Source organism: Salmo salar, chromosome ssa02 (genome assembly GCF_905237065.1).
Source record: "Salmo salar chromosome ssa02, Ssal_v3.1, whole genome shotgun sequence".
NCBI lineage: Eukaryota > Metazoa > Chordata > Actinopteri > Salmoniformes > Salmonidae > Salmo > Salmo salar.
In genome coordinates, this window is record NC_059443.1 from 57,701,535 (window position 1) to 57,726,003 (window position 24,469).

A 24,469-nucleotide genomic window follows, 5' to 3' on the forward strand; every position below is an offset into this window, starting at 1 on the left:
CTCTCCCACAGAGGTAACTCTGGGTCTTCTTTTCCTGTGGCAGTCCTCATGAAAGCCAGTTTCATCAAAGCGCTTGATGGTTTTTGCGACTGCCTCAGTTCAAGGTTCTTGAAATTTTCCAGATTGACTGACCTTCTTGTCTTAAAGTAATGATGCTGTCGTTTCTCTTTGCTTATTTGAGCTGTTCTTGCCATAATATGGACTTGGTCTTTTGCCAAATAGGGCTATCAAGTGTATACCACTCCCTACCTTGTCACAACACAACTGATTGGCTCAAATGCATTGAGAAGGAAAGAAATTCCACAAATGAACTTTTAACAAGGCACAACTGTTAATTGAAATGCATTTCAGGTGACTACCTCATGAAGCTACTCGGATGGTATTGCGCCGTCCTAACCTTCGCTCTCTCTCTCCCGCTACTCTCTCCTCTTCCATCCTATCATCTCTTCCCTCTGCTCAAACCTTCTCCAACCTATCTCCTGATTCTGCCTCCTCAACCCTCCTCTCCTCCCTTTCTGCATCCTTTGATTTTCTCTGTCCCCTATCCTCCAGGCCGGCTCGGTCCTCCCCTCCTGCTCCGTGGCTCGACGACTCACTACGAGCTCACAGAACAGGGCTCCGGGCAGCCGAGCGGAAATGGAGGAAAACTCCGCCTCCCCTGCGGACCTGGCATCCTTTCACTCCCTCCTCTCTACATTCTCCTCTTCTGTCTCTGCTGCTAAAGCCACTTTCTACCACTCTAAATTCCAAGCATCTGCCTCTAACCCTAGGAAGCTCTTTGCTACCTTCTCCTCCCTCCTGAATCCTCCTCCCCCTCCCCCCTCCTCCCTCTCTGCGGATGACTTCGTCAACCATTTTGAAAAGAAGGTTGACGATATCCGATCCTCGTTTGCTAAGTCAAACGACACCGCTGGTCCTGCTCACACTGCCCTACCCTGTGCTTTGACCTCTTTCTCCCCTCTCTCTCCAGATGAAATCTTGCGTCTTGTGACGGCCGGCCGCCCAACAACCTGCCCACTTGACCCTATCCCCTCCTCTCTTCTCCAGACCATTTCCGGAGACCTTCTCCCCTTCCTCACCTTGCTCATCAACTCATCCTTGACCGCTGGCTACGTCCCTTCCGTCTTCAAGAGAGCGAGAGTTGCACCCCTTCTGAAAAAACCTACACTCGATCCCTCCGATGTCAACAACTACAGACCAGTATCCCTTCTTTCTTTTCTCTCCAAAACTCTTGAACGTGCCGTCCTTGGCCAGCTCTCCTGCTATCTCTTTCAGAATGACCTTCTTGATCCTAATCAGTCAGGTTTCAAGACTGGGCATTCAACTGAGACTGCTCTTCTCTGTGTCACGGAGGCTCTCCGCACTGCTAAAGCTAACTCTCTCTCATCTGCTCTCATCCTTCTAGACCTATCTGCTGCCTTTGATACTGTGAACCATCAGATCCTCCTCTCCACCCTCTCCGAGTTGGGCATCTCCGGCGCGGCCCACGCTTGGATTGCGTCCTACCTGACAGGTCGCTCCTACCAGGTGGCGTGGCGAGAATCTGTCTCCGCACCATGCGCTCTCACCACTGGTGTCCCCCAGGGCTCTGTTCTAGGCCCTCTCCTATTCTCGCTATACACCAAGTCACTTGGCTCTGTCATATCCTCACATGGTCTCTCCTATCATTGCTATGCAGACGACACACAATTAATCTTCTCCTTTCCCCCTTCGGATAACCAGGCGGTGAATCGCATCTCTGCATGTCTGTCAGACATATCAGTGTGGATGACGGATCACCAGCTCAAGCTGAACCTCGGCAAGACGGAGCTGCTCTTCCTCCCCGGGAAGGACTGCCCGTTCCATGATCTCGCCATCACGGTTGACAACTCCCTTGTGTCCTCCTCCCAGAGTGCTAAGAACCTTGGCGTGATCCTGGACAACACCCTGTCGTTCTCCACTAACATCAAGGCGGTGACCCGATCCTGTAGGTTCGTGCTCTACAACATTCGCAGAGTACGACCCTGCCTCACACAGGAAGCGGCGCAGGTCCTAATCCAGGCACTTGTCCTCTCCCGTCTGGATTACTGCAACTCGCTATTGGCTGGGCTCCCTGCCTGTGCCATTAAACCCCTACAACTCATCCAGAACGCCGCAGCCCGTCTGGTGTTCAACCTTCCCAAGTTCTCTCACGTCACCCCGCTCCTCCGCTCTCTCCACTGGCTTCCAGTTGAAGCTCGCATCCGCTACAAGACCATGGTGATTGCCTACGGAGCTGTGAAGGGAACGGCACCTCCATACCTTCAGGCTCTGATCAGGCCCTACACCCAAACAAGGGCACTGCGTTCATCCACCTCTGGCCTGCTCGCCCCCCTACCTCTGAGGAAGCACAGTTCCCGCTCAGCCCAGTCAAAACTGTTCGCTGCTCTGGCACCCCAATGGTGGAACAAGCTCCCTCACGACGCCAGGACAGCGGAGTCAATCACCACCTTCCGGAGACACCTGAAACCCCACCTCTTTAAGGAATACCTAGGATAGGATAAAGTAATCCTTCTAACCCCCCCCTTAAAAGATTTAGATGCACTATTGTAAAGTGGTTGTTCCACTGGATATCATAAGGTGAATGCACCAATTTGTAAGTCGCTCTGGATAAGAGCGTCTGCTAAATGACTTAAATGTAAATGTAATATGTAAGCTGGTTGAGAGAATAACAAGACTGTGCAAAGCTGTCATCAAGGCAAATGCTGGCTACTTTGAAGAATCTCACATAAACAAATCAAAATATATTTTATAACACTTTTTTGGTTAATACATGATTCCGTATGTGTTATTTTATAGTTTTGATGTCTTCAATATTATTCTACAATGTATAAAATAGTAAAAATAAAGAAAAATCCTTGAATGAGTAGGTGTCCAAACATTTGACTGGTACTGTATTTTTCTTTTCATGGTACACAAGACACCCATGTGATTCGCGCCTGTCTCAGTGGACTAATCAATTTCTGAGGCCACGGGATGGGACAGTCCATCACTCTAAGATACAGTTGAAGTCGGAGGTTTACATACACCTTAGCCAAATACATTTAAACTCAGTATTTAACAATTCCTGACATTTAATCCTAGTAAAAATTCCCTGTCTTAGGTCAGTTAGGATCACCACTTTATTTTAAGAATGTGAAATGTCAGAATAATAGTAGAGAAAATGATTTATTTCAGCTTTTATTTCTTTCATCACATTCCCAGTGGGTCAGAAGTTGACATACACTCAATTAGTATTTGGTAACATTGCCTTTAAATTGTTCAACTTGGGTCAAACGTTTCGGGTAGCCTTCCATATGCTTCCCACAATAAGTTGGGTGAATTTTGGCCCATTCCTCCTGACAGAGCTAATGTAACTGAATCGGGTTTGTAGGCCTCTTTGCTCGCACACGCTTTTTCAGTTCTGCCCACAAATGTTCTATGGGATTGAGGTCAGGGCTTTGTGATGGCCACTCCAATACCTTGACTTTGTTGTGCTTAAGCCATTTTGCTTGGGGTCATTGTCCATTTGGAAGACCCATTTGCGACCAAGCTTTAACTTCCTGACTGATGTCTTGAGATTGTTGCTTCAGTATATCCACATCATTTTCCTTCCTTGTGATGCCATCTATTTTGTGAAGTGCACCAGTCCCTCCTGCAGCAAAGGACCCCCACAACATGATGCTCCCTGTGCTTCACGGTTGGGATGGTGTTTCTTTGGCTTGCAAGCCTCCCCCTATTTCCTCCAAACATAACGATGGTCATTATGGCCAAACAGTTCTATTTTTGTTTCATCAGACCATAGGACATTTCTCCAAAAAAGTACGATCTTTGTCCCCATGTGCAGTTTTATGGCGGTTTCGGAGCAGTGGCTTCTTCCTTGCCGAGCTGCCTTTCAGGTTATGTCGTGTGGCATACAGAAGATCAGCCACCAGGGGGAGACTTGTCGAAGCCTGGTGACAGACGGTGTATACATCCCGAGGCGATGGCTCCATCTGCTGGACGTGCCAGATCTCGACGGGTTCTCTGGCCAGGACTAATTGGGGCTGATTGGGAGTTGGTGAGTAATCAAGGTTTGATTGCTCACCAGCTGTGCAAGGCCCATAAAGCTGCCAGAAGGGCAGAACAATGGTGCAACTTGGGTTGTAAAATTCCTGAAACTTTCAATATATTCCCTGTTTTTTCTGAAATCTGATAATTGTTAAATGAAATGAATTATGGAGGACATCCAGGTGGTTGAGAGCCTCACTGCTGACGTCACCCACAACGATGCTTCTGTTTCTCGTCTCCTTTCTTCATCCTTCTTCACACTCCAACCCCCCCCCATCCCAACCTGAACCCCCCACCCCGAACCAATCTATTTTGGTTTTCAGTAAACTTTTATTGCATTTCATTTGAATGTGTTTTGAATCTTCATTGTAACCACAATATAATTATGTCTAATGAGGGTAACTTTCATAGTCACTTTAGAGATATAGAATTATCATCAAATGTCATGGAATGCAACCACAAATGTGGGGGTTTAGCAGTTCAACTTCAGTACTAGTCAATAAATCACCGATTGACTTTCAACTCAGAAGTGAGACAACGAAGCCAGCAGGGGGGCAACTGTGATATTGACATCATGGAAAATGTACAATGATGGCAATATTGTGAAGGGGAAAGTGAACACCGTGCCAAATGTGTAAAACCGCTCTGATTGCCTTAAAGGTCCAATTTAAGACCACTCTGATTACCTTACAGGTCCAATGTAAGACTATTCTGATTATCTTAAAGGTCCAATGCAGCTGTTTTTTTTTATCACAATATCAAATTTCTGATAACAGTTATGTACCTTACTATGATTGTTTTCAATTAAAATGGTATAAATAAACAAAAGAATCAAGCAACAATTATGCTAGGAGTGGCCAGAGTGGGAGAGGAAAACTGAAAACTACCTGTTATTGGCAGAGAGGTTTAGAACTCTCTTTCTTATTGGTCTATTAACTCATTTACCGCTTGGTGACATCACCAGCCAGGCCAAAACTCCTTCCCACCAAAACAGGCAGAAATTTCAGGCGGTCTTATAAAACAGCTCTTACACTAAAGGGGCATTAATAACATTTTCACAACTGCACAATATTACTCCAACCATTTAGTGTGGAAATATATATAAAACATTTAAATCACGTGTTTGACTCCACTGGACCTTTAAAGCAAAAAAGGAGGGTGATCTACACATCGTACACTTGAAAATACCAGGTTGGGCAAAAAATAAAATCAGGTGGCAATGCAACCATGCTTTCAGTAGGAGAGACATTTCTGGTTATAGACTGTTTTGAGGTGAGTGAATATATTAACCAGAAAAATGGCAGGCTTGTAAAGTGTCAAATTTTTTAACAATTATAATACAACCAACAGACGTTATACACGACAAGCCTACAGTTGCATTCATTGACATTTTCTCATTACACCTCTCAGCAATGAGCATCAGCCTCACGACACACACACAGACACACGCACTGTATTTCCCTGCTTTCAAACACACACACAGAAATAGAAAGATAATTAGGCGTTGTTTATTAATTAGATACAGGTATTTTTTTCTTCGAGAGGGAAAATCCCGTTCAGGAAATTTGCAATCTGTTTTACTGTACTTTCGGTTTCAATTCAGGCATTCCAGCCTACACATCGAACCGCAATGGCGTTACTACTTGAAGAACTTCTTACAGATATAGGAAAATGTCTCACATGTTCAATATGCTTTGACATTTTCACTGATCCAGTGACTTTAACTTGTGGCCACAGTTATTGTATGAAATGTTTAGAGGATTGTTTACGTGGAAAAGCGAAGACGAAGGATTGTCCCAGTTGCAGAGGAAAAATTCGACCAGGTTTTAAACCGCATAAAAATGTTACACTTTGTAACATCGTGGATGTTCATTACGGCCATAAACGTTTTGCATCCACTGAAGAATTTACAAAAGGACATGAAATGGAAGTGGTAAGTCTTTTTTTTTTTACTTAACAGAGTATGCTTATTGACTCCTGTCACGATCAACGTCGCGACATAATAACACGGCATTTTAAATAGGAATAAATCAGGTTGGAGGATTCTCTTTTGATGTTTTACCATAAACAAGTGCACAACTGTAAATAACTTTGTATTTGTTATCAAATAGTAGAAATAGTTTAATTGTATTACATGATATTACATTATATAATTGTCAGGACTTCAAAGAGGATAAAGCTGAAGAATGTGTGGCCTCACAATCACAACAGACTGATATCAACAGACCGTCTGATCTTGGAAGTACTATTCAACAGCAACAGGTAAACTTTCCAGATACAGTATTTACAGTAGGCTACAAATTCCTCCTTAGTCGGTTTTCTTTTTTAAAGATCATATTTTTTAAAGATCATATTTTTTAAAGATCATATTTTTTTAAGATAATTTTCATGCTCCTGTGTTGTGTTATCTTGTCATATAGATGGAGGCCCCTGTTGTTATAAATGACACAAGCTCAGAAGTGACAGATGACAGGTGTCCTGATGTCCCAGCCTCCCATGATGGTCGGGTTCAGGAGTTGCCCATCTCCCCTCCCTCAAATGACAGATACAGGGCTGAAGGTAGACTGTAGAATTTGTCCTATTCTTGAGTCTCATTTGAATATTACTCCTTATAATGTACTGAATACTGTAAATATAATGTGCTGTTTTCACCAATCAACCACTAGATGGGGTAGCCTATATACAGTATAGCCATTCAACGATATCTGCGTCATTAGAGTACATCAGATACCAGTGGTGTAAAGTACTTGAATAAAAATACTTTAAAGTACTACTTAAGTAGTTTAGGGGGTATCTGTACTTAACTTTTTATATTTTGGACAACTTTTACTTCACTACGTTCCTAAATAAAATAATGTACTTTTCACTCCATACATTTTCCCTGACACCCAAAAGTACTGGTTACCTTTTGAATGCTTAGCAGGACAGGAAAATGGTCCAATTCACACACTTATCAAGAAAACAATCCAGGTCATCCCTACTGCCTCTGAACTGGTGTGCCCCTAGCTATCCATCATTTATAAAACAAAACAATTGTGCTGTCTAGTTGGCTTAATATAAAGAATTTGACATGATTTATACTTTTACTTTTGATATTTTGGTATATTTTAGCAATTACTTTTAATTGTGATACTTAAGTATATTTAAAACCAAATACTTTTAGACTTTTACTCAAGTAGTATTTTACTTGGTGACTTTCACTTTTACTTCAGTCATTTTCTATTAAAGGAAAACTCCACCCAAAAACTATCTTTTGGTATTTGCAAAATGCATCATACGGGGATGATTTCTGTATTTGCTGACAAGCACAACATTGTGGGACTTTGTCAACAATGAACTAATGAAACAAATACCAAAATATAGTTTTTGGGTGGAATTTTCCTTTAAGGTATCTTTACTTTTACTCAAGTATGACGATTAGGTACTTTTTTCTAATTATGGTCATGTACAGTAGGCTGATAAACTTTAGTACATTCATCTAATGACTTCAAGCTAACATTTTGTCCTTATCTGGCCATGTCTGTCAGCAGGCTTTGCCCCTCCACCCCATCCCCTGCCTGGGGCCAGCTTCTCCTGGCTCACCTTCAACCCAGCCCAGGGCCACAGGCGCCTGACCTTCCTACCCACAGAGCACAAAGTGGTGACCAAGAGGACGCCCTCCGCATGCCACGACGACCGCTTTGACATCAGCCAGTGGATGGCGGAGCAGGAGTTCAGTGAAGGCTGCCACTATTGGGACGTGGATACGTCGGCGAGCGTGGGCTGGGCTGTCGGGGTTTCCTACCCCAGCATCGGCCGCAGAGATAAGTTGGGTCGCACAGCCAACTCCTGGTGCCTGGAGTGGAGCAGGGACAAGCTGTGCTACTGGCACGATAACAAAGGGGAGTTTATCAAACATGGCTGCCCCAGTATTGTTAGACTGGCTCTGGATGTGACGAATGGGACCTTGTCGTTTTATAGCCTGTCTAACAGTCAGACTCTGCTGCATTGTGTGGAGGAGGGATTCACAGAGCCAGTGAGGCCAGTGTTCTGGCTGTTTGGGCTGGAGCTAAACAATGCTCTGTCCTTTCCTCCTTGGGTGTCATAAGCTGATGTGAGGATGGGGACAACATAAAGAGTTGTCTGTTTATGAATGAGATAAATAAAATAAAATATTTAGTAATGAATATATTTAGCACAATATTCCTATTAGAGGTCAAAATAAAATGACAATCACCTATATTTTTTTATGTTGCTTTTTTATTTCACCCAAATGGAGTTTGGAGTTTTGCGTTGTTATAGTAGCTGTACAATATTTGTCCCTTCGCGCGACTCGTTGGAGGCGGGTTGTAACTTCAGGTTCAGGCTAGCTTGCGTGGTCGTAATATTCAGGTTTGTGTGCAGACGAATGACTAATAATATCAGTGTCGACAGTAGCATCTAAGATTTACGTCTGAGAGGTTAATTCTTTCAAAGGAGCCGTTCGGTAATATCATTCAGTGCAGGGCACTTACTACGAACGCAGCGCGGTGTCAGTTAGGTTTATGTTGGTGAAGCTCAACTGGGAAAATGCAAACGTAAGCCAGGCCAGATAGCTGAACGCTGGCTGGCTGTATTCAACCACACGAGGGCATAAATGATTTCATGAACGAATTTGCAGAGTTGGTCTTCAACAGTGGTGAAGATGCGGAAGGACGTCAGAATATTACTGGTGGGAGAGCGTAAGTGGATTTGTTTTGGTCAACTCTGTAGTTCTGTTTTACTGTCAAGCCCGAACCTGCATGCATGACAGCCAGCTGGAGGGGCCCGTGATGCTAATGAAAGGACTCGGAGGAATAACGTTATCTAACTAGCTGTGTTCAACTAGGTTCATCTAGTTTTATAGTTAACGTTACGCTACCAGACACCATGATGTTAACTACACTACACACTACTCAGCGACTAGTGTCATAACATAGCTATCTAACTAGTATCATAAACATTTTGATGTTTATAATCAAGTGACATAGGCTATTTACCATCTGCTTTTGATGTTGACTAACTGCCTGTCCACATGACATGTTTGTCATATGAATGCATGCATTGCCTTTGATATCTAAGCAATTTGCTCTAGCTAAATGTCAGCTTTAGTTAATGTGTTCAAAACATTCACTCTGACTCACCTAGGCAACACCTGTCCACTTTAAGGATATGCTACATGGCCCAGAGTATGTGGACACCCCTTCAAATTAGTGGATTTGGCTATTTCAGCCACACCCTTTGCTGACAGGTGAATAAAATAAAGCACACAGCCATACAATGTCCATAGACAAACATTGGCAGTAGAATGGCCTATTCTGAAGAGCTCAGTGACTTTCAACGTGGCACTGTCATAGGATGCCATCTTTCCAACAAGTCAGTTCGTAAAATTGCTGCCCTGCTAGAGCTGCCCTGGTCAACTGTAAGTGCCGTTATTGGGAAATGGAAATGTCTAGGAGCAACAATGGCTCAGCCGCAAAGTGGTAGGCCACACAAGCTCTCAGCACGGGACCGCCGAGGGCTGAAGCGCGTAAAAATTGTCTGTCCTCAGTTGCAACACTCACTACTGTGTTCCAAACTGCCTCTGCAAGCAACATCAGCACAAGAACTGTTTGTAGGGAGCTTCATGAAATGGGTTTCCATGGCCGAGCAGCCCCACACAAGCCTAAGACCACCATGCGTCATATCAAGCATCGACTGGACTGGTGTAAAGCTCACCACCATTGGACTATGGAGCAGTGGAAACGCGTTCTCTGGAGTGATAAATCACCATCTGGCAGTCCGATGGTCGAATCTGGGTAGTGCCAACTGTAGAGTTTGGTGGGGGAGGAATAATGGTTTAGGGCTGTTTTTATAGTTCGGGCTAGGCCCCTAAGTTCCAGTGAAGGGAAATCTTAACACTACAGCATAAAATTACATTCTAGACCAGGCCTGGGCAATTATTTTCCAGGGAGGGCCACATTAGGTTATATTTTAGCCATTGTGTGCCAGAATCATATTACAGGATTATACATCATGTGTATGACTGTGTTGACAGGTATATCTACTATAAATTACTTCCAGATATGCTACTTATTTTACTTTTTTAACATGCACAGAAGTAAACCACATTCATGTTCTCCTTTTGGTAGGCATTTTCATTATTAAACATGCAATGAACTGAACGGAGGGAAAAGTACACTGTGCATTCAGCACCACGGACAGATCTCTTGTTAACGGGTATGCACAAAAACACATGAAAGAGAGAGAGCTCAACATTACATTTAAACTACTCAATCAGTGTGAGGAATGAAGTGTCTAATGGGTATTGACTAGAGCAGTGAAGTCAGGTATGGTTTCTGAGGTCGCTTTGCGCAGGGTTGCTCAGAGGTGAGCGTCAGTAAGAGATGACCTGTGCCTTGACTTGTTATATTTCATCACTGAAAATGTCTGTTCACGTACATAGGTTGACCCAAACAGTACAAGCATCTTCTGAGCATGACTCCTAATCTTTGGAAGGTTTTGTTCATCGAGAGATGCATAGGACCTCGTCAGGGACATTGTTTTGAATAGTTCTCCAATCACTGCATCAGACTGAAGATCAATAAGATCAAATTGCAGGTCAGTGGGAGCGTTATCCACATTGAAGGTGAAAGGAGAGGAAACCAACAGCATGTCATTTTCCAACACTTTGAAATCCTCAAAACGATAAGAATTCACTGTTCAAAGCACGCAGCAGCGATGTATAACATTACTTCTCCCACTGGTCATCTGAAGTGTTGGAAAGTGGGTGAGATTGTTGGCTTCTACTTGGCGGGCCAGGAGGAGTAATCTTCCCTTGAAGGCTTTGACACGGCTGTACATCTGATGTGGAAAAAGACCAAAAAACACTCTACATTCACTGTCTACTTTCCTTTTCTTTGAAAAATATTTTTTGCGCCATTTCTAGCTAGCTACTATTTGTAACTGTGAAGTGTGTCAGCCTGTCAGTCACTGTCTGTCCTCGTGCAGCTTTTTATACGTGCCTTCAAAATAAATGTCCCACAAGCGGTGGGAGTTAAATCATTAAACAAAGGCGAGTATTCATTGGGCTTTTAATTTGAATAACAAATACGTTTTTCAAAACTTTACTATCGCAAAATCTTTGATCTGAGCATGATTCCCTTCCAACTTTGTGGCGAAAGTTTGGGGAAGGCCCTTTCCTTTTTCAGCATGACAATGCTCCTGTGCGCAAAGCGAGGTCCATACAGAAATGGTTTGTTGAGATCAGTGTGGAAGAACTTGACTGGCCTGCGCAGATCCCTCACCTCAACCGCATCGAACACTAATGCTCTTGTGGCTGAATGGAAGCAAGTCCCCGCAGCAATGTTCCAACATATAGTGGAAAGCCTTCCCAGAAGAGTGGAGGCCGTTATAGCAGCAGCGGGGGGTGCAATTCCGTATTAATGCCCTAGATTTTGGAATGAGATGTTCGACAAGCAGGTGTCCACATACTTTTGGCAATGTGTATGATTCTCTCTAACAGGGTTTCTTATACAGTGCCATTGGAAAGTATTAAGACCCCTTGACTTTTTCCACTTTTTGTTAGGTTACAGCCTTATTGTAAAATGGGTTAAATAAAAAATAAAAAATCCTCAGCAATCTCCACACAATACACTATAATGTCAAAACGAAAACAGGTTTTTAGAAATCTTAGCAAATTTATTAAAAATCAAAAACATACTTATTTACATAAGTATTCAGACCGTTTGCTATGATATTGAGCTCAGGTGCATCCTGTTTCCATTGATTATGGAATGGAGATGTTGAGATGTTTCTACAACTTGATTGGAGTCCGCCTGTGTTTAAATGAAATTGATTGGACATGATTTGGAAAAGAACACACCTGTCTATACACCACAGTTGACAGTGCATGTCAGAGCAAAAACCAAGCCATGAGGTCAAAGGAATTATCCGTAGAGCTCTGAGACAGGATTGTGTTGAGGCACAGATCTGGGGAAGGGTACCAAAACATTTCTGCAGCATGGGAGGTCCCCAAGAACACAGTGGTCACCAAGACTCTTCCTAGAGCTCGCCACCCGGCCAAGCTGATCAATCGGGGGAGAAGGGCCTTGGTTAGGGAGGTGATCAAGAACCCGATGGTCACTCTGACAAAGCTCTAGAGTTCCTCTGTGGAGATGGTTGTCCTTATGGAAGGTTTTCCCATCTCTGCAGCACTCCACCAATTAGGCCTTTATGGTAGAGTGGCCAGACGGAAGCCACTCCTCAGTAAAAGGCACATGACAGCCCGCTTGGAGTTTGCCAAAAGGCACCTAAACACTCTCAGACCATGAGAAACAAGATTCTGTGGTGTGATGAAACCAAGGTTGAACTCTTTGGCCTGAATGCCAAGCGTCACATCTGAAGGAAACCTGACACCATCCCTATGGTGAAGCATGGTGGTGGAAGCATCATGCTGTGGGGATGTTTTTCAGCGGCAGGGACTGGGAGACTAGTCAGGATCGAGACAAAGAAGTACAAGAGATCCTTGATGAAAACCTGCTCTAGAGCGCTCAGGACCTCAGACTGGGGCGAAGGTTTACCTTCCAGCAGGACAATGACCCTAAACACACAGCCAAGACAACGCAGGAGTGGCTTCGGGACAAGTCTGAATGTCCTTGAGTGACCAGAGCCTGGACTTGAACCTGATCGAACATCTCTGGAGAGACCTGAAAATAGCTGTGCAGCAACGCTCCCCATCCGACCTGACAGAGCTTGATAGGATCTGCAGAGAAGAATGGGAGAAACTCCCCAAATACAGGTGTACCCAAGAAGACTCAAGGCTGTAATCGCTGCCAAAGGTGCTTCAACAAAGTACTGAGTAAAGGGTCTGAATACTTACAGTTGAAGTCGGAAGTTTACATACACCTTAGCCAAATACATTTAAACTCAGTTTTTCACAATTCCTGACATTTTAATCCTAGTAAAAATTCCCTGTCTTAGGTCAGTTAGGATCACCACTTTATTTTAAGAATGTGAAATGTCAGAATAATGTTAGTGACTTATTTCAGCTTTTATTTCTTTCATCACATTCCCAGTGGGTCAGAAGTTTACATACACTCAATTAGTATTTGGTAGCATTGCCTTTAAATTGTTCAACTTGGGTCAAACGTTTCGGGTAGCCTTCCACAAGTGAATTTTGGCCCATTCCTCCTGACAGAGCTGGTGTAACTTAGTCAGGTTTGTAGGCACACACTTTTTCAGTTCTGCCCACAAATTTTCTATGAGATTGAGGTCAGGGCTTTGTGATGGCCACTCCATTACCTTGACTTTGTTATTCTTAAGCCGTTTTGCCACGACTTTGGAAGTATGCTTGGGGTCATTGTCCATTTGGAAGACCCATTTGCGACCAAGCTTTAACTTCCTGACTGATGTCTTGAGATGTTGCTTCAATACATCCACATAATTTTCCTTCCTCGTGATGCCATCTATTTTGTGAAGTGCACCAGTCCCTCCTACAGCAAAGCACCCCCACAACATGATGCTGCCACCCGCGTGCTTCACGGTTGGGATGGTGTTCTTCGGCTTGCAAGCCTCCCCGTTTTCCTCCAAACATAACGATGGTCATTATGGCCAGCAACAGTTCAATTTTTGTTTCATCAGACCAGAGGACATTTCTCCAAAAGTATGATCTTTGTCCCCATGTGCAGTTGCAAACCGCAGTCTGGCTTTTTTATGGCGGTTTTGGAGCAGTGGCTTCTTCCTTGCTGAGCGGCCTTTCAGGTTATGTCGATATAGGACTCGTTTTACTGTGGATATAGATACTTTTGTACTTGTTTCCTCCAGCATCTTCACAAGCTCCTTTGCTGTTGTTCTGGGACTGATTTTCATATCAATGTACGTTCATCTCTAGGAGACAGAACGCGTCTCCTTCCTGAGCGGTAAGATGGCTGCGTCGTCTTACCGTTATACTTGCGTACTATTGTTTGTACAGATGAACGTGGTACCATCAGGCATTTGGAAATTGCACCCAAGGATGAACCAGACTTGTGGAGGTCTACAATTTTATTTCTGAGGTCTTGGCTGATTTCTTTTGATTTTCCCATGATGACAAGCAGAGGCACCTAGTTTGAAGGTAGGCCTTGAAATGCATCCACAGGTACACCTCCAATTGACTCAAATGATGTCAATTAGCCTATCGGAAGCTTCTAAAGCCATGACATCATGTTCTGGAATTTTCCAAGCTGTTTAAAGGCACAATCAACTTAGTGTATGTGAACTTCTGACCCACTGGAATTGTGATACAGTGAAATAATCTGTCTGTAAACAATTGTTGGAAAAGTTACTTGTGTCATGCACAAAGTAGATGTCCTAACCGACTTGCCAAAACTATAGTTTGTTAACAAGAAATTTGTGGAGTGGTTGAAAAACGAGTTTGAATGACTCCAACCTAAGTGTATGTAAACTTCTGACTTCAACTGTTTGTAAATGTGATATTTCAGTTTATTTTAATACATTTGCAAACTTTTCTAAAATCCTGTTTTTGCTTTGTCATTATGGGGTATTTTGTGTAGATTGATGAGGGAAAAAAAACAGTTACTTAACAAAATGTGGAAAAAGTCAAGGGGTCTGAATACTTTCCAAACGCACTCTAATTTTTTATACAGGGACCCAGGGCTCTATCTTTCACATTTGCCAAATTCAATTCCTTTCTCTTCTAAAGCAAAGCCCTGTCGTGATTTAGTAAGCTGTCAAGTATCTCTCTCTGGCCACGAATGGGCTTAGAGCCAATTCTCATGTCTTAGATTTGAGAGGCAACTTGGTGTAGGAGACCAGGGATAGTGATGCTACTGCAGTGACATATTCTATCTCACCTTGTGTGTGTGAAGCACAGACTGCCAATTTGTACAAGGCAAGCCTATTTCTTCATGCTATCTATGCTGTTTGAAGTGTGCAGAGAAACAATGCATGACAGGCTGCAACTCTAAAACAGGTACTTTACATACACATGATAATAATTAAATGTAAAGTGAGGCTGAGCAAATTGCCTCTCTCTCTGCCAATTCTAGAATTGAAAAGAGTCATTGCCAGGCGTGACACATATGACTTCCTCCTTGTCTTTTTTCCCCCCCGACAGCCAAGGTGGGGAAGACTTCCCTGATCATGTCGCTGGTCAGCGAGGAGTTCCCACAGGTGGTACGTAAAGAAGCTTCCTGTAACCTCTGTGTTTAGTAAATAGGCCGAATAGACATTATTAAATCTATGAAGCACATTTCTCAAGCTGAGAGTGCTTTGAATTGTATCGGGTAGACGGGTAACTCCCCTTGGGAGATGCACGTCTTGATGATCAGCAGTAGTACTAATAAACAGTTATACATGCATTACCTATGTAGAATGTACGTTTTGAGTATCCCATTGGTGTCTTTTAATGATGTTCATCCTTGGTTGGTTCCTTGTAACAGGTGCCCTACCGGGCTGAAGAGATCACCATACCGGCAGACGTCACCCCAGAGAGAGTTCCTACACACATAGTAGACTACTCAGGTACTGTAACTGACAGCGTAGCTATATAATGTGTACCGTATCTCTGTTGTACTATGCAAACCATGGGTGAACATGTTATTGTACATTCAAGCCATGTACACTGAACTACTACACTAATACTGTCCTGTTGTTCACTAACTGCGTGTTTTAACTCGCACAGAGGCGGAACAAACAGATGAGCAGTTGTCTTCAGAGATATCAAAGGTAATATTAGAATCAGTATTGTAGAAAGACGTGTGTAGAGATTTGAGAGTACTGCCCAGTCCAGATTGTAATGGTTGTCGCTCCCTTTACAGGCCAATGTGATTTGCATAGTGTACGCCGTCAACAACAAGAAGTCCATTGAGAAGGTGAGTTTAGTCATAGTACTGTATGCACATTGTTATATCAGCCAGTTCACACGCATGTTTGCTTTTTGTAATGTTTTATCTTCACCATCTTGTTTTCCTTTAGGTGACCAGCCATTGGATTCCACTTATAAATGACAATACAGACAAGGACAGCAGGTGAGGGATACAGTCTAGGTTTAGTTGTGGTTCTTATGGTTGGTTCGTATGTAGCCCAGTTCCTGCATGAGCTTTGCAGTGGTTACGCTGTCATCTTAATGACCTATAACATGTAGTATTGGGGGTTGCAGTGTAGTAGTGGGTATCCAATGTGGTATGTTGTGTTCCAATACTCAACCACTACCAGGGTTCACCCAACTGGGTCACTGTAAAAGGCACTCTACATGAAGTTACATGAATGTGTTTTCTCCTAAATATATGATATATGCATGGATGTTTTCCTGAAGTTTTGATAGAGGAGATGGGCACGAGTCATAGACACAAGTCCACACTTTTCACAACGAGAGTCATTTCAGTAAATGTATATTTTTCTCAGTAGAACAGCAGTGTAGAAGTACAACAAGTCATGATGAGCCTAGCTTCATGCATGCAGAACCACCACTTGACAATATTATTTCTAGGAAGGGAAATTGAGATCAAAAGTGTATATTTTTGTGAGGGAGACTTCATCAGATTACAAAACTATCACACACTACAATTGCATGATTTGATGTCTGGATTGGGAAAACAGCCCTGAATGTACAGCTTTAAGACCTAATAAATAACTATTTTTAAAAGCAATCCAATCAACCATTTCCAACCTTTCTCTCTGTCCCCCCTTCCCCCTATAGGGTTCCTGTCATCCTGGTCGGGAACAAGTCTGACCTGGTGGAACACAGCAGCATGGAGACCATCCTGCCCGTCATGAACCAGTACACTGAGATCGAGACATGTGTGGAGGTGAGACTGCCAGAGGGCTTCTGTACTGAGTCACCCACTGTGTTGTAGCACTGTGACTTCACTACCCGGAGTAGTGATGCATCGTCAGATATTGCATAGAGGCTGCTGGCTAAAAGCCACTGACCTACAGTGGTTCATCCTTTAAAAGTTGCAGCGTACTGCAGCACAGCTTGCATGGTGCCGCAGAATTCTATGGCACGTTATTTAAGTGTCAACTACTGTCACCATTAATGCTAGTTAGTGCTAGTTTGACCACCAGAGGGCATCTTTGAGAAGCATTTGACAGTCTTCAATAGTGGCTGTACTAGAGAATTTCAAAACTGTTTTTGTAAGAACATAGTATATGGGACTGATCTTAAGACATTTTTCTTAATTAATTTGCTTAATATTATGGTGTTTCTATTCCAAGAAAAACCCTTTAACGTTAGGATGGTACGGGAAATATGGCGCTGTACAACGTGACTGTCGGGAGTAGGCTACAGTACTGGGCTATTTAGCTAAAGAATCCCTGTGTCGTGCGGGCATGTGGGAGACCGGGGTTCAATTCCCCGACGGGGAGGAAGGAGTAGGCTGTTCTTGTAAATAAGAATTTGTTCTTAACTGAGTTGCTAGTTAAATAAAGGTTACACTAAGAGCATAACATTTCTACACCCTAATTGTGTAAGTGTAGTCTAACCAATACCCAAACGGAGATTCAGTGAAAATAAAATCTCATTGATTTATCAAGACCAGTCCCTATGCTTGTCTCAGAGCAGCACGAAACGGTGCTAAAATAGTTGTAGGCTATTGCTTCAACTCCTATTGCTTCTAACTTCAATATGCTCTTTAAATAAATAAGACCTACACCACTTTTAACAGCTCATTACTCAACACTAGTGAGACTCATGTCGCCTACGGTAGACCTACACTATATCGAAAAATATGACTTGACTCTCCGCTAATAATTTTATATGGAGGATTGGAGGATTCTAAATTAAAGCCAAAAGCTGCCTCATGGGTCTCCCGGTACGGGTATCGAACCTGCATCTGTAGCGACGCATTTTGCGCTGCGATGCGGTGTCTAAGACAGCTGCTCCACCAACACAGAGAGGTGTTGGTAAAGGCATATTGTTCTGCTAATAGCCCATAATGGGCTATTATAATACTGTACATGGTGTCCAAGTCAGGATAACCAAAACATTTATTTATTAAAGACTGTCAGAAGGAGTGTTGGTACTTATTTATTTTGATCCAAATCCATGAATGAGTGAGTCACGAAAGTGAGCGATTGTAATCTGAATAAAGGCCAAAATAATATTCGTAAAGGCCAAAACATTTATTTCTGTTTTTAGAGGGAGAGAAACGCTGGGCCAATTGTGCGCCGCCCTATGGGACTCCCAATCACGGTTGGATGTGATGCATAATAATACTTTTTGTTGTATTATTTGTTTTGTCTTTTCTGGTAGATTAAACTCAAATTGCAACCAATCACGGCCGGTTGTGATACAGCCAACCTAACTAAGAAATACATTTGACTATAGAATTCTCCCCCCACCCTCCTAGGCAAGTCTATTGTCCAGCTACCTGCTAATAGCCATAATGGCGCTGTACAACGTGACCGTGTGTTTGAAAGAGTATTTTCCAGTAAGCAACAATTTGTTTACCTTCATTAGGCAACTTTGTTCCGATATTTTTGTAATTCAGTGATATTTATTCCCATAGTGATTCATTATAGATTCGAAACTAAATAAACATCAGCATTTTGAAAGAGTATTTTTATCATTATTTTATTAACGAAAGCATAAAGATGCTGATGAAGAAATACAGTACTGTACGGTATATGCTTTTACATTTGGATAATAAGGCATGTAAAGCATTTTGAAGATATAAGCCACCTGCATTTGTTTATTTGGCTATAGCAGAACAGCATAACGGTGCGGATGGCCCTTGCTGTGCCTGGTGAGCAGTTAGTCAAATTCTGTTGTCAGATGAGGAATGGAAATGTCAGGGTGAACCGACGACCTGATGAACCTGCCAGGTATGTTGACTCTGCCTGTCGGAGGTGGAGTTCCACAGCTCACAGGTGTGCCTGGCATGGATTGTCACTCCATCTCGTTCCTCGCCCTCTTCAACGCGTCATTCTCCGCCTGACTCTCCGCCAATGCCGCCTGGCTCTGAACCAATGCATAAGCTGTCGCCTGTATCTCTGCCCTCAGATAATGTTTCTCTTTCTGCTGGTCTGCCTTCAATGACTCGATCTCAGTCTTCAAAGTTTGAATCTGATCCATGTACACCTTCATCAGATGAGCAGAATGGTACCGCGACTCCAACACACAAATGCTGCGTACACATTTTCAAAATCTAGCAAAATTAACCTCTTTCTTGGCAACCATGTGTTTTTTTTTGGTGTGGCCCGTTGTCCAGCCCGTTGTCCAGCCCTTTGTCCACTGATCTCCACGGATGGTTGTTGGCATTGTTGTATGCTCTGCAAAAACACCTTCACGGCCCATTTTTAAGTCCCCTTGTGGTTATGGTCCTAACCTTGGAATGGGTAGCACCATAGAAAGAAGCTGAATTGATGAAAATGATCATTTTGTCTGTTCTCTTTGGTCGTAATTACCTTTTCTTCTTTTTTTAGATAAACAGCTCGTTTTTGAATGGTAACTGTGTTAAGGGTGAAGTTTGGGGCGGGGTGAGGAGTACTGGAAAGGTGTGACTTTCACACCTACAGTAGCTAAGCTATAAAGAGTATTGTCCTGCTAATGAACTAGTGACCTGCAATGAACTAGTGACGCAGGGTACCGTACTAAACCACAAATGACCTCTAAGTCCTGCAGCATAATCGCCAAACATTTAGTGGAGCAACCACTGTACTCAGCCCATGTAGATGTACCTGCATGGACACTTATCATGCACACTTATCATGTATACAGTACTTATGATGTATACTTATCATGCACACTCCAGTGGTGGAAAAAGTACCCAATTGTCATACTTGAGTTAAAGCAAAGATACTTTAATATCAAATTTATTTATATAGCCCTTCTTACATCAGCTGATATCTCAAAGTGCTGTACAGAAACCCAGCCTAAAACCCCAAACAGCAAGTAATGCAGGTGTAGAAGCACGGTGGCTAGGAAAAACTCCCTAGAAAGGCAGGAACCTAGGAAGAAACCTAGAGAGGAACCAGGCTATGAGGGGTGGCCAGTCCTCTTCTGGCTGTGCCGGGTGGAGATTATAACAGAACATGGCCAAGATGTTCAAATGTTCATAAATGACCAGCATGGTCAAATAATAATATAGAAAATGACTCAAGTGAAAGTCACCCTTTAAAATACTACTTGAGTAAAAGTCTAAGTATTTGGTTTTAAATATACTTAATTATCAAAAGTAAAATTATAAATCATTTCTAACTCCTTATATTAGGCAAACCAGATGGCACCTTTTTCTTGTTTTCTTAATTTGCGGATAAGCAGGGGCACACTCTAACACTCAGAGATCATTTATAAACAAAGAATGTTTGTTTAGTGAGTCCGCCAGATCAGAGGCAGTCACGATGACCACGGATAAGTGCGTGAATTAGACACTTTTCCTGTCCTGTTAAGCATTCAAAATGTAACGAGTACTTTTGGGTGTCAGAGAAAATGTATGGAGTAAAAAGTACATTATTTTCTATAGGAATGTAGTGAAGTCAAAGTAGTAAAAAATATAAATAGTAAAGTACAGATAACCCAAAAAACGACTTAAGTAGTACTTTAAAGTATTTTTACTTAAGTACTTCACACCACGGCACTTATCACTCTCACAGAGGAGTGATACACCTCCAGATGTAGTACAGGGGCTGCATTGAAGATAAATCAATGAACTGTTTAAAGAGTAGCTTGCACAGTTCCAGTATCTATTAAAGATGTATAGCAGGGATGGTGCTTATATTGTAGCAGTCCTTCTTCTACAGCTATACAGCTTTTAGTGTGCTGCTATAAGAGCTTACAAATGTTATATGTTGTAAATCTAAATCTGTAGGGTTTAAAGCATGTCATCTGGGGCCAGCTTTATCTCTGTAGCTTTTACCGTCATTATGCAGGGTGACAGTGAGTCCATACAAAGACTATATACACTAAGACGATATGTTGTGCTTGTTTACTGTTAGGCTATAGAACCTATGTTAGGCATTAGTTATGCTCTTCACGCTCTCTTCATGCTTCATGCTATTTTTCTCATGATGGGAATTCCATGGGTCAGTCGTGCTTAGCGTGACGCACAGAGTCAGTTTGGTATTGGTTTCAGTCTAGACTCTTAATGGAGCTATTTCTAAGGGATTTCTATAGCTTGCTCAAGTCGGTATGTGAGTGTACATGCATTTTTCGAGGAAACATGGCTCTCCTCCACCCAGCTAGCCATAGAGCCATGTCCACAGTTCAGCTTGGCTGCTAACTCCTCCATGTTTCACAGACTGTCTAATTAGTAGAGGTCGGCCGATTAATCGGAATGGCCGATTTAATTAGGGCCGATTTTCAAGTTTTCATAACAATCGGTAATCGGCATTTTTGGACACTGATCATGGCCGATTACATTGCACTCCTCGAGGAGACTGCGTGGCAGGCTGACTACCTGTTCTGCGAGTGCAGCAAGGAGCCAAGGTAAGGTGCTAGCTAGCATTAAACGTATCTTATAAAAAGCAATCAATCTTACCATAATCACTAGTTAACTACACATGTTGATGATATTACTAGTTTATCTAGCTTGTCCTGCGTTGCATATAATCGATGCGGTGCCTGTTAATTTATCATTGAATCACAGCCTACTTCACCAAACAGGTGATTTAACAAGCACATTCACGAAAAAAGCACTGTCGTTGCACCAATGTGTACTTAACCATAAACATCAACGCCTTTCTTAAAATCAATACACAAGTATATATTTTTAAACCTGCATATTTAGTTAATATTGCCTGCTAACATGAATTTCTTTTAACTTGGAAAATTGTGTCACTTCTCTTGCGTTCTGTGCAACAGAGTCAGGGTATATGCAGCAGTTTGGGCCGCCTGGCTTGTTGCGAACTGTGTGAAGACCATTTCTTCCTAACAAAGACAGCCAACTTTGCCAAACGGGGGATGATTTAACAAAAGCGCATTTGCGAAAAAAAGCACAATCGTTGCACGAATGTACCTAACCATAAACATCAATGCCTTTCTTAAAATCAATACACAGAATCATATATTTTTAAACGTGCATATTTAGTTAAAAGAAATTCATGTTAGCAGGCAATATTAACTAGGGAAATTGTGTCACTTCTCTTGCGTTCATTGCACGCAGAGTCAGGGTATATGCAACAGTTTGGGCCGCCTGGCTCGTTGCGAACTAATTTGCCTGAATTTTACGTAATTATGACATAAAATTGATGGATGTGCAATGTAACAGCAATATTTAGACTTAGGGGTGTTAGATAAAATTAGATGGATAAAATACGGAACTGTTCCGTATTTCACTGAAAGAATAAACATTTTGTTTTCGAGATGATAGTTTCCGGATTTGACCATATTAATGACCTAAGGCTCATATTTCTGTGTGTTATTATATTATAATTAAGTCTATGATTTGATAGAGCAGTCTGACTGAGCGGTGGTAGGCAGCAGCAGGCTCGTAAGCATTCATTCAAACAGCACTGTCCTGCATTTGGCAGCAACTCTTCGCTGTGCTTCAAGCATTGCCCTGTTTATGACTTCAAGCCTATCAACTCCCGAGATTAGGCTGGCAATACTAAAGTACCTATTTAAACATCCAATAGTCAAAAGTATATGAAATACAAATGGTATAGAGAGAAATAGTCCTATAATACTACAACCTAAGACTTCTTACCTGGGAATATTGAAGACTCATGTTAAAAGGAACCACCAGCTTTCATATGTTCTCATGTTCTGAGCAAGGAACTTAAACGTTAGCTTTTTTACATGGCACATATTGCACTTTTACTTTCTTCTCCAACACTTTGTTTTTGCATTATTTAAACCAAATTGAACATGTTTCATTATTTATTTGAGACTAAATTGATTTCATTGATGTATTATATTAAGTTAAAATAAAAGTGTTCATTGTTCATACAGTATCGTTATAATTGTCATTATTACAAATATATATACAGTGGGGGGGGAAAAGTATTTGATCCCCTGCTGATTTTGTACGTTTGCCCACTTACAAAGAAATGATCAGTCTATAATTTTAATAGTAGGTTTATTTGAACAGTGAGAGACAGAATAACAACAAAAAAATCCAGAAAATGTCAAAAATGTTATAAAATGATTTGCATTTTAATGAGGGAAATAAGTATTTGACCCCTCTGCAAAACATGACTTAGTACTTGGTGGCAAAACCCTTGTTGGCAATCACAGAGGTCAGACATTTCTTGTAGTTGGCCACCAGGTTTGCACACATCTCAGGAGGGATTTTGTCCCACTCCTCTTTGCAGATCTTCTCCAAGTCATTAAGGTTTTGAGGCTGACGTTTGGCAACTCGAACCTTCAGCTCCCTCCACAGATTTTCTATGGGATTAAGGTCTGGAGACTGGATAGGCCACTCCAGGACCTTAATGTGCTTCTTCTTGAGCCACTCCTTTGTTGCCTTGGCCGTGTGTTTTGGGTCATTGTCAAGCTGGAATACCCATCCATGACCCATTTTCAATGCCCTGGCTGAGGGAAGGAAGTTCTCACCCAAGATTTGACGGTACATGGCCCCGTCCATCGTCCCTTTGATGCGGTGAAGTTGTCCTGTCCCCTTAGCAGAAAAACACCCCCAAAGCATAATGTTTCCACCTCCATGTTTGACGGTGGAGATGGTGTTCTTGGGGTCATAGGCAGCATTCCTCCTCCTCCAAACACGGTGGGTTGAGTTGATGTCAAAGAGCTCCATTTTGGTCTCATCTGACCTCAACACTTTCACCAGTTGTCCTCCGAGTCATTCAGATGTTCATTGGCAAACTTCAGACGGGCATGTATCTGTATTCTTGAGCAGGGGGACCTTGCGGGCGCTGCAGGATTTCAGTCCTTCACGGCGTAGTGTGTTACCAATTGTTTTCTTGGTGACTATGGTCCCAGCTGCCTTGAGATCATTGACAAGATCCTCCTGGGTAGTTATGGGCTGATTCCTCACCGTTCTCATGATCATTGCAACTCCACAAGGTGAGATCTTGCATGGAGCCCCAGGCCGAGGGATATTGACAGTTCTTTTGTGTTTCTTCCATTTGCGAATAATCGCACCAAATGTTGTCACCTTCTCACCAAGCTGCTTGGCGATGGAGTGTGCTCCTTATCTCAGCTCGTTACCTGTATAAAAGACACCTGGGAGCCAGAAATCCTTCTGATTGAGAGGGGGTCAAATACTTATTTCCCTAATTAAAATGCAAATCAATTTATTACATTTTTGACATGTGTTTTTCTGGATATTTTTGTTGTTATTCTGTCTCTCACTGTTCAAATAAACCTACAATTAAAATTATAGACTGATCCTTTCTTTGTCAGTGGGCAAACGTACAAAATCAACAGGGGATCAAATACTCCCCCCCCCACTGTATATGAAAATCGGCCGATTAATTGGTATCAGCTTTTTTTGGTCCTCCAATAACCGGTATCGGCGTTGAAAAATCATAATCGGTCGACCTCTAC

At 42.4% G+C, this 24,469-nt stretch overlaps 2 protein-coding genes across 7 annotated transcripts in view; both read left to right on the plus strand.

The window, feature by feature from the left end:
* Positions 1–5,047: 5,047 nt before the first annotated feature.
* rn135 (RING finger protein 135) lies at positions 5,048–8,268 on the plus strand. Of its 5 annotated transcripts, none has more exons than XM_014173753.2 (5): positions 5,048–5,319; positions 5,785–5,980; positions 6,208–6,309; positions 6,468–6,606; positions 7,575–8,268. In XM_014173753.2, the coding sequence occupies exons 2-5, from the start codon at positions 5,792–5,794 to the stop codon at positions 8,132–8,134; spliced, it is 990 nt and encodes a 329-aa protein (XP_014029228.1). In that variant the 5' UTR covers positions 5,048–5,319; positions 5,785–5,791; the 3' UTR covers positions 8,135–8,268.
* Positions 8,269–8,386: 118 nt separating this feature from the next.
* Positions 8,387–24,469, plus strand: part of LOC106587236 (mitochondrial Rho GTPase 1-A) — a 30,714-nt gene continuing 14,631 nt past the window's right edge. The window contains exons 1-7 of one of the 2 annotated variants that reach the window (XM_014175438.2): positions 8,387–8,747; positions 15,140–15,198; positions 15,465–15,546; positions 15,707–15,750; positions 15,843–15,896; positions 16,000–16,052; positions 16,724–16,832. In XM_014175438.2, coding sequence (XP_014030913.1) covers positions 8,711–8,747; positions 15,140–15,198; positions 15,465–15,546; positions 15,707–15,750; positions 15,843–15,896; positions 16,000–16,052; positions 16,724–16,832 — 438 coding nt within the window. In that variant the 5' untranslated portion in view covers positions 8,387–8,710. The remainder of the gene's footprint in view (positions 8,748–15,139; positions 15,199–15,464; positions 15,547–15,706; positions 15,751–15,842; positions 15,897–15,999; positions 16,053–16,723; positions 16,833–24,469) is intronic. The other variant, XM_014175446.2, reaches the window with a different exon arrangement.

Bases quoted from the DNA above. Each gene is read 5' to 3' on its own strand.
- rn135 (XM_014173728.2), top strand. From the start codon at position 5,275: ATGCTTTCAGTAGGAGAGACATTTCTGGTTATAGACTGTTTTGAG. The intron at 5,320-5,650 runs GTGAGTGAATAT...GTTTCAATTCAG, and splicing joins TGGTTATAGACTGTTTTGAG to GCATTCCAGCCTACACATCG. The intron at 6,607-7,574 runs GTAGACTGTAGA...CATGTCTGTCAG, and splicing joins TGACAGATACAGGGCTGAAG to CAGGCTTTGCCCCTCCACCC.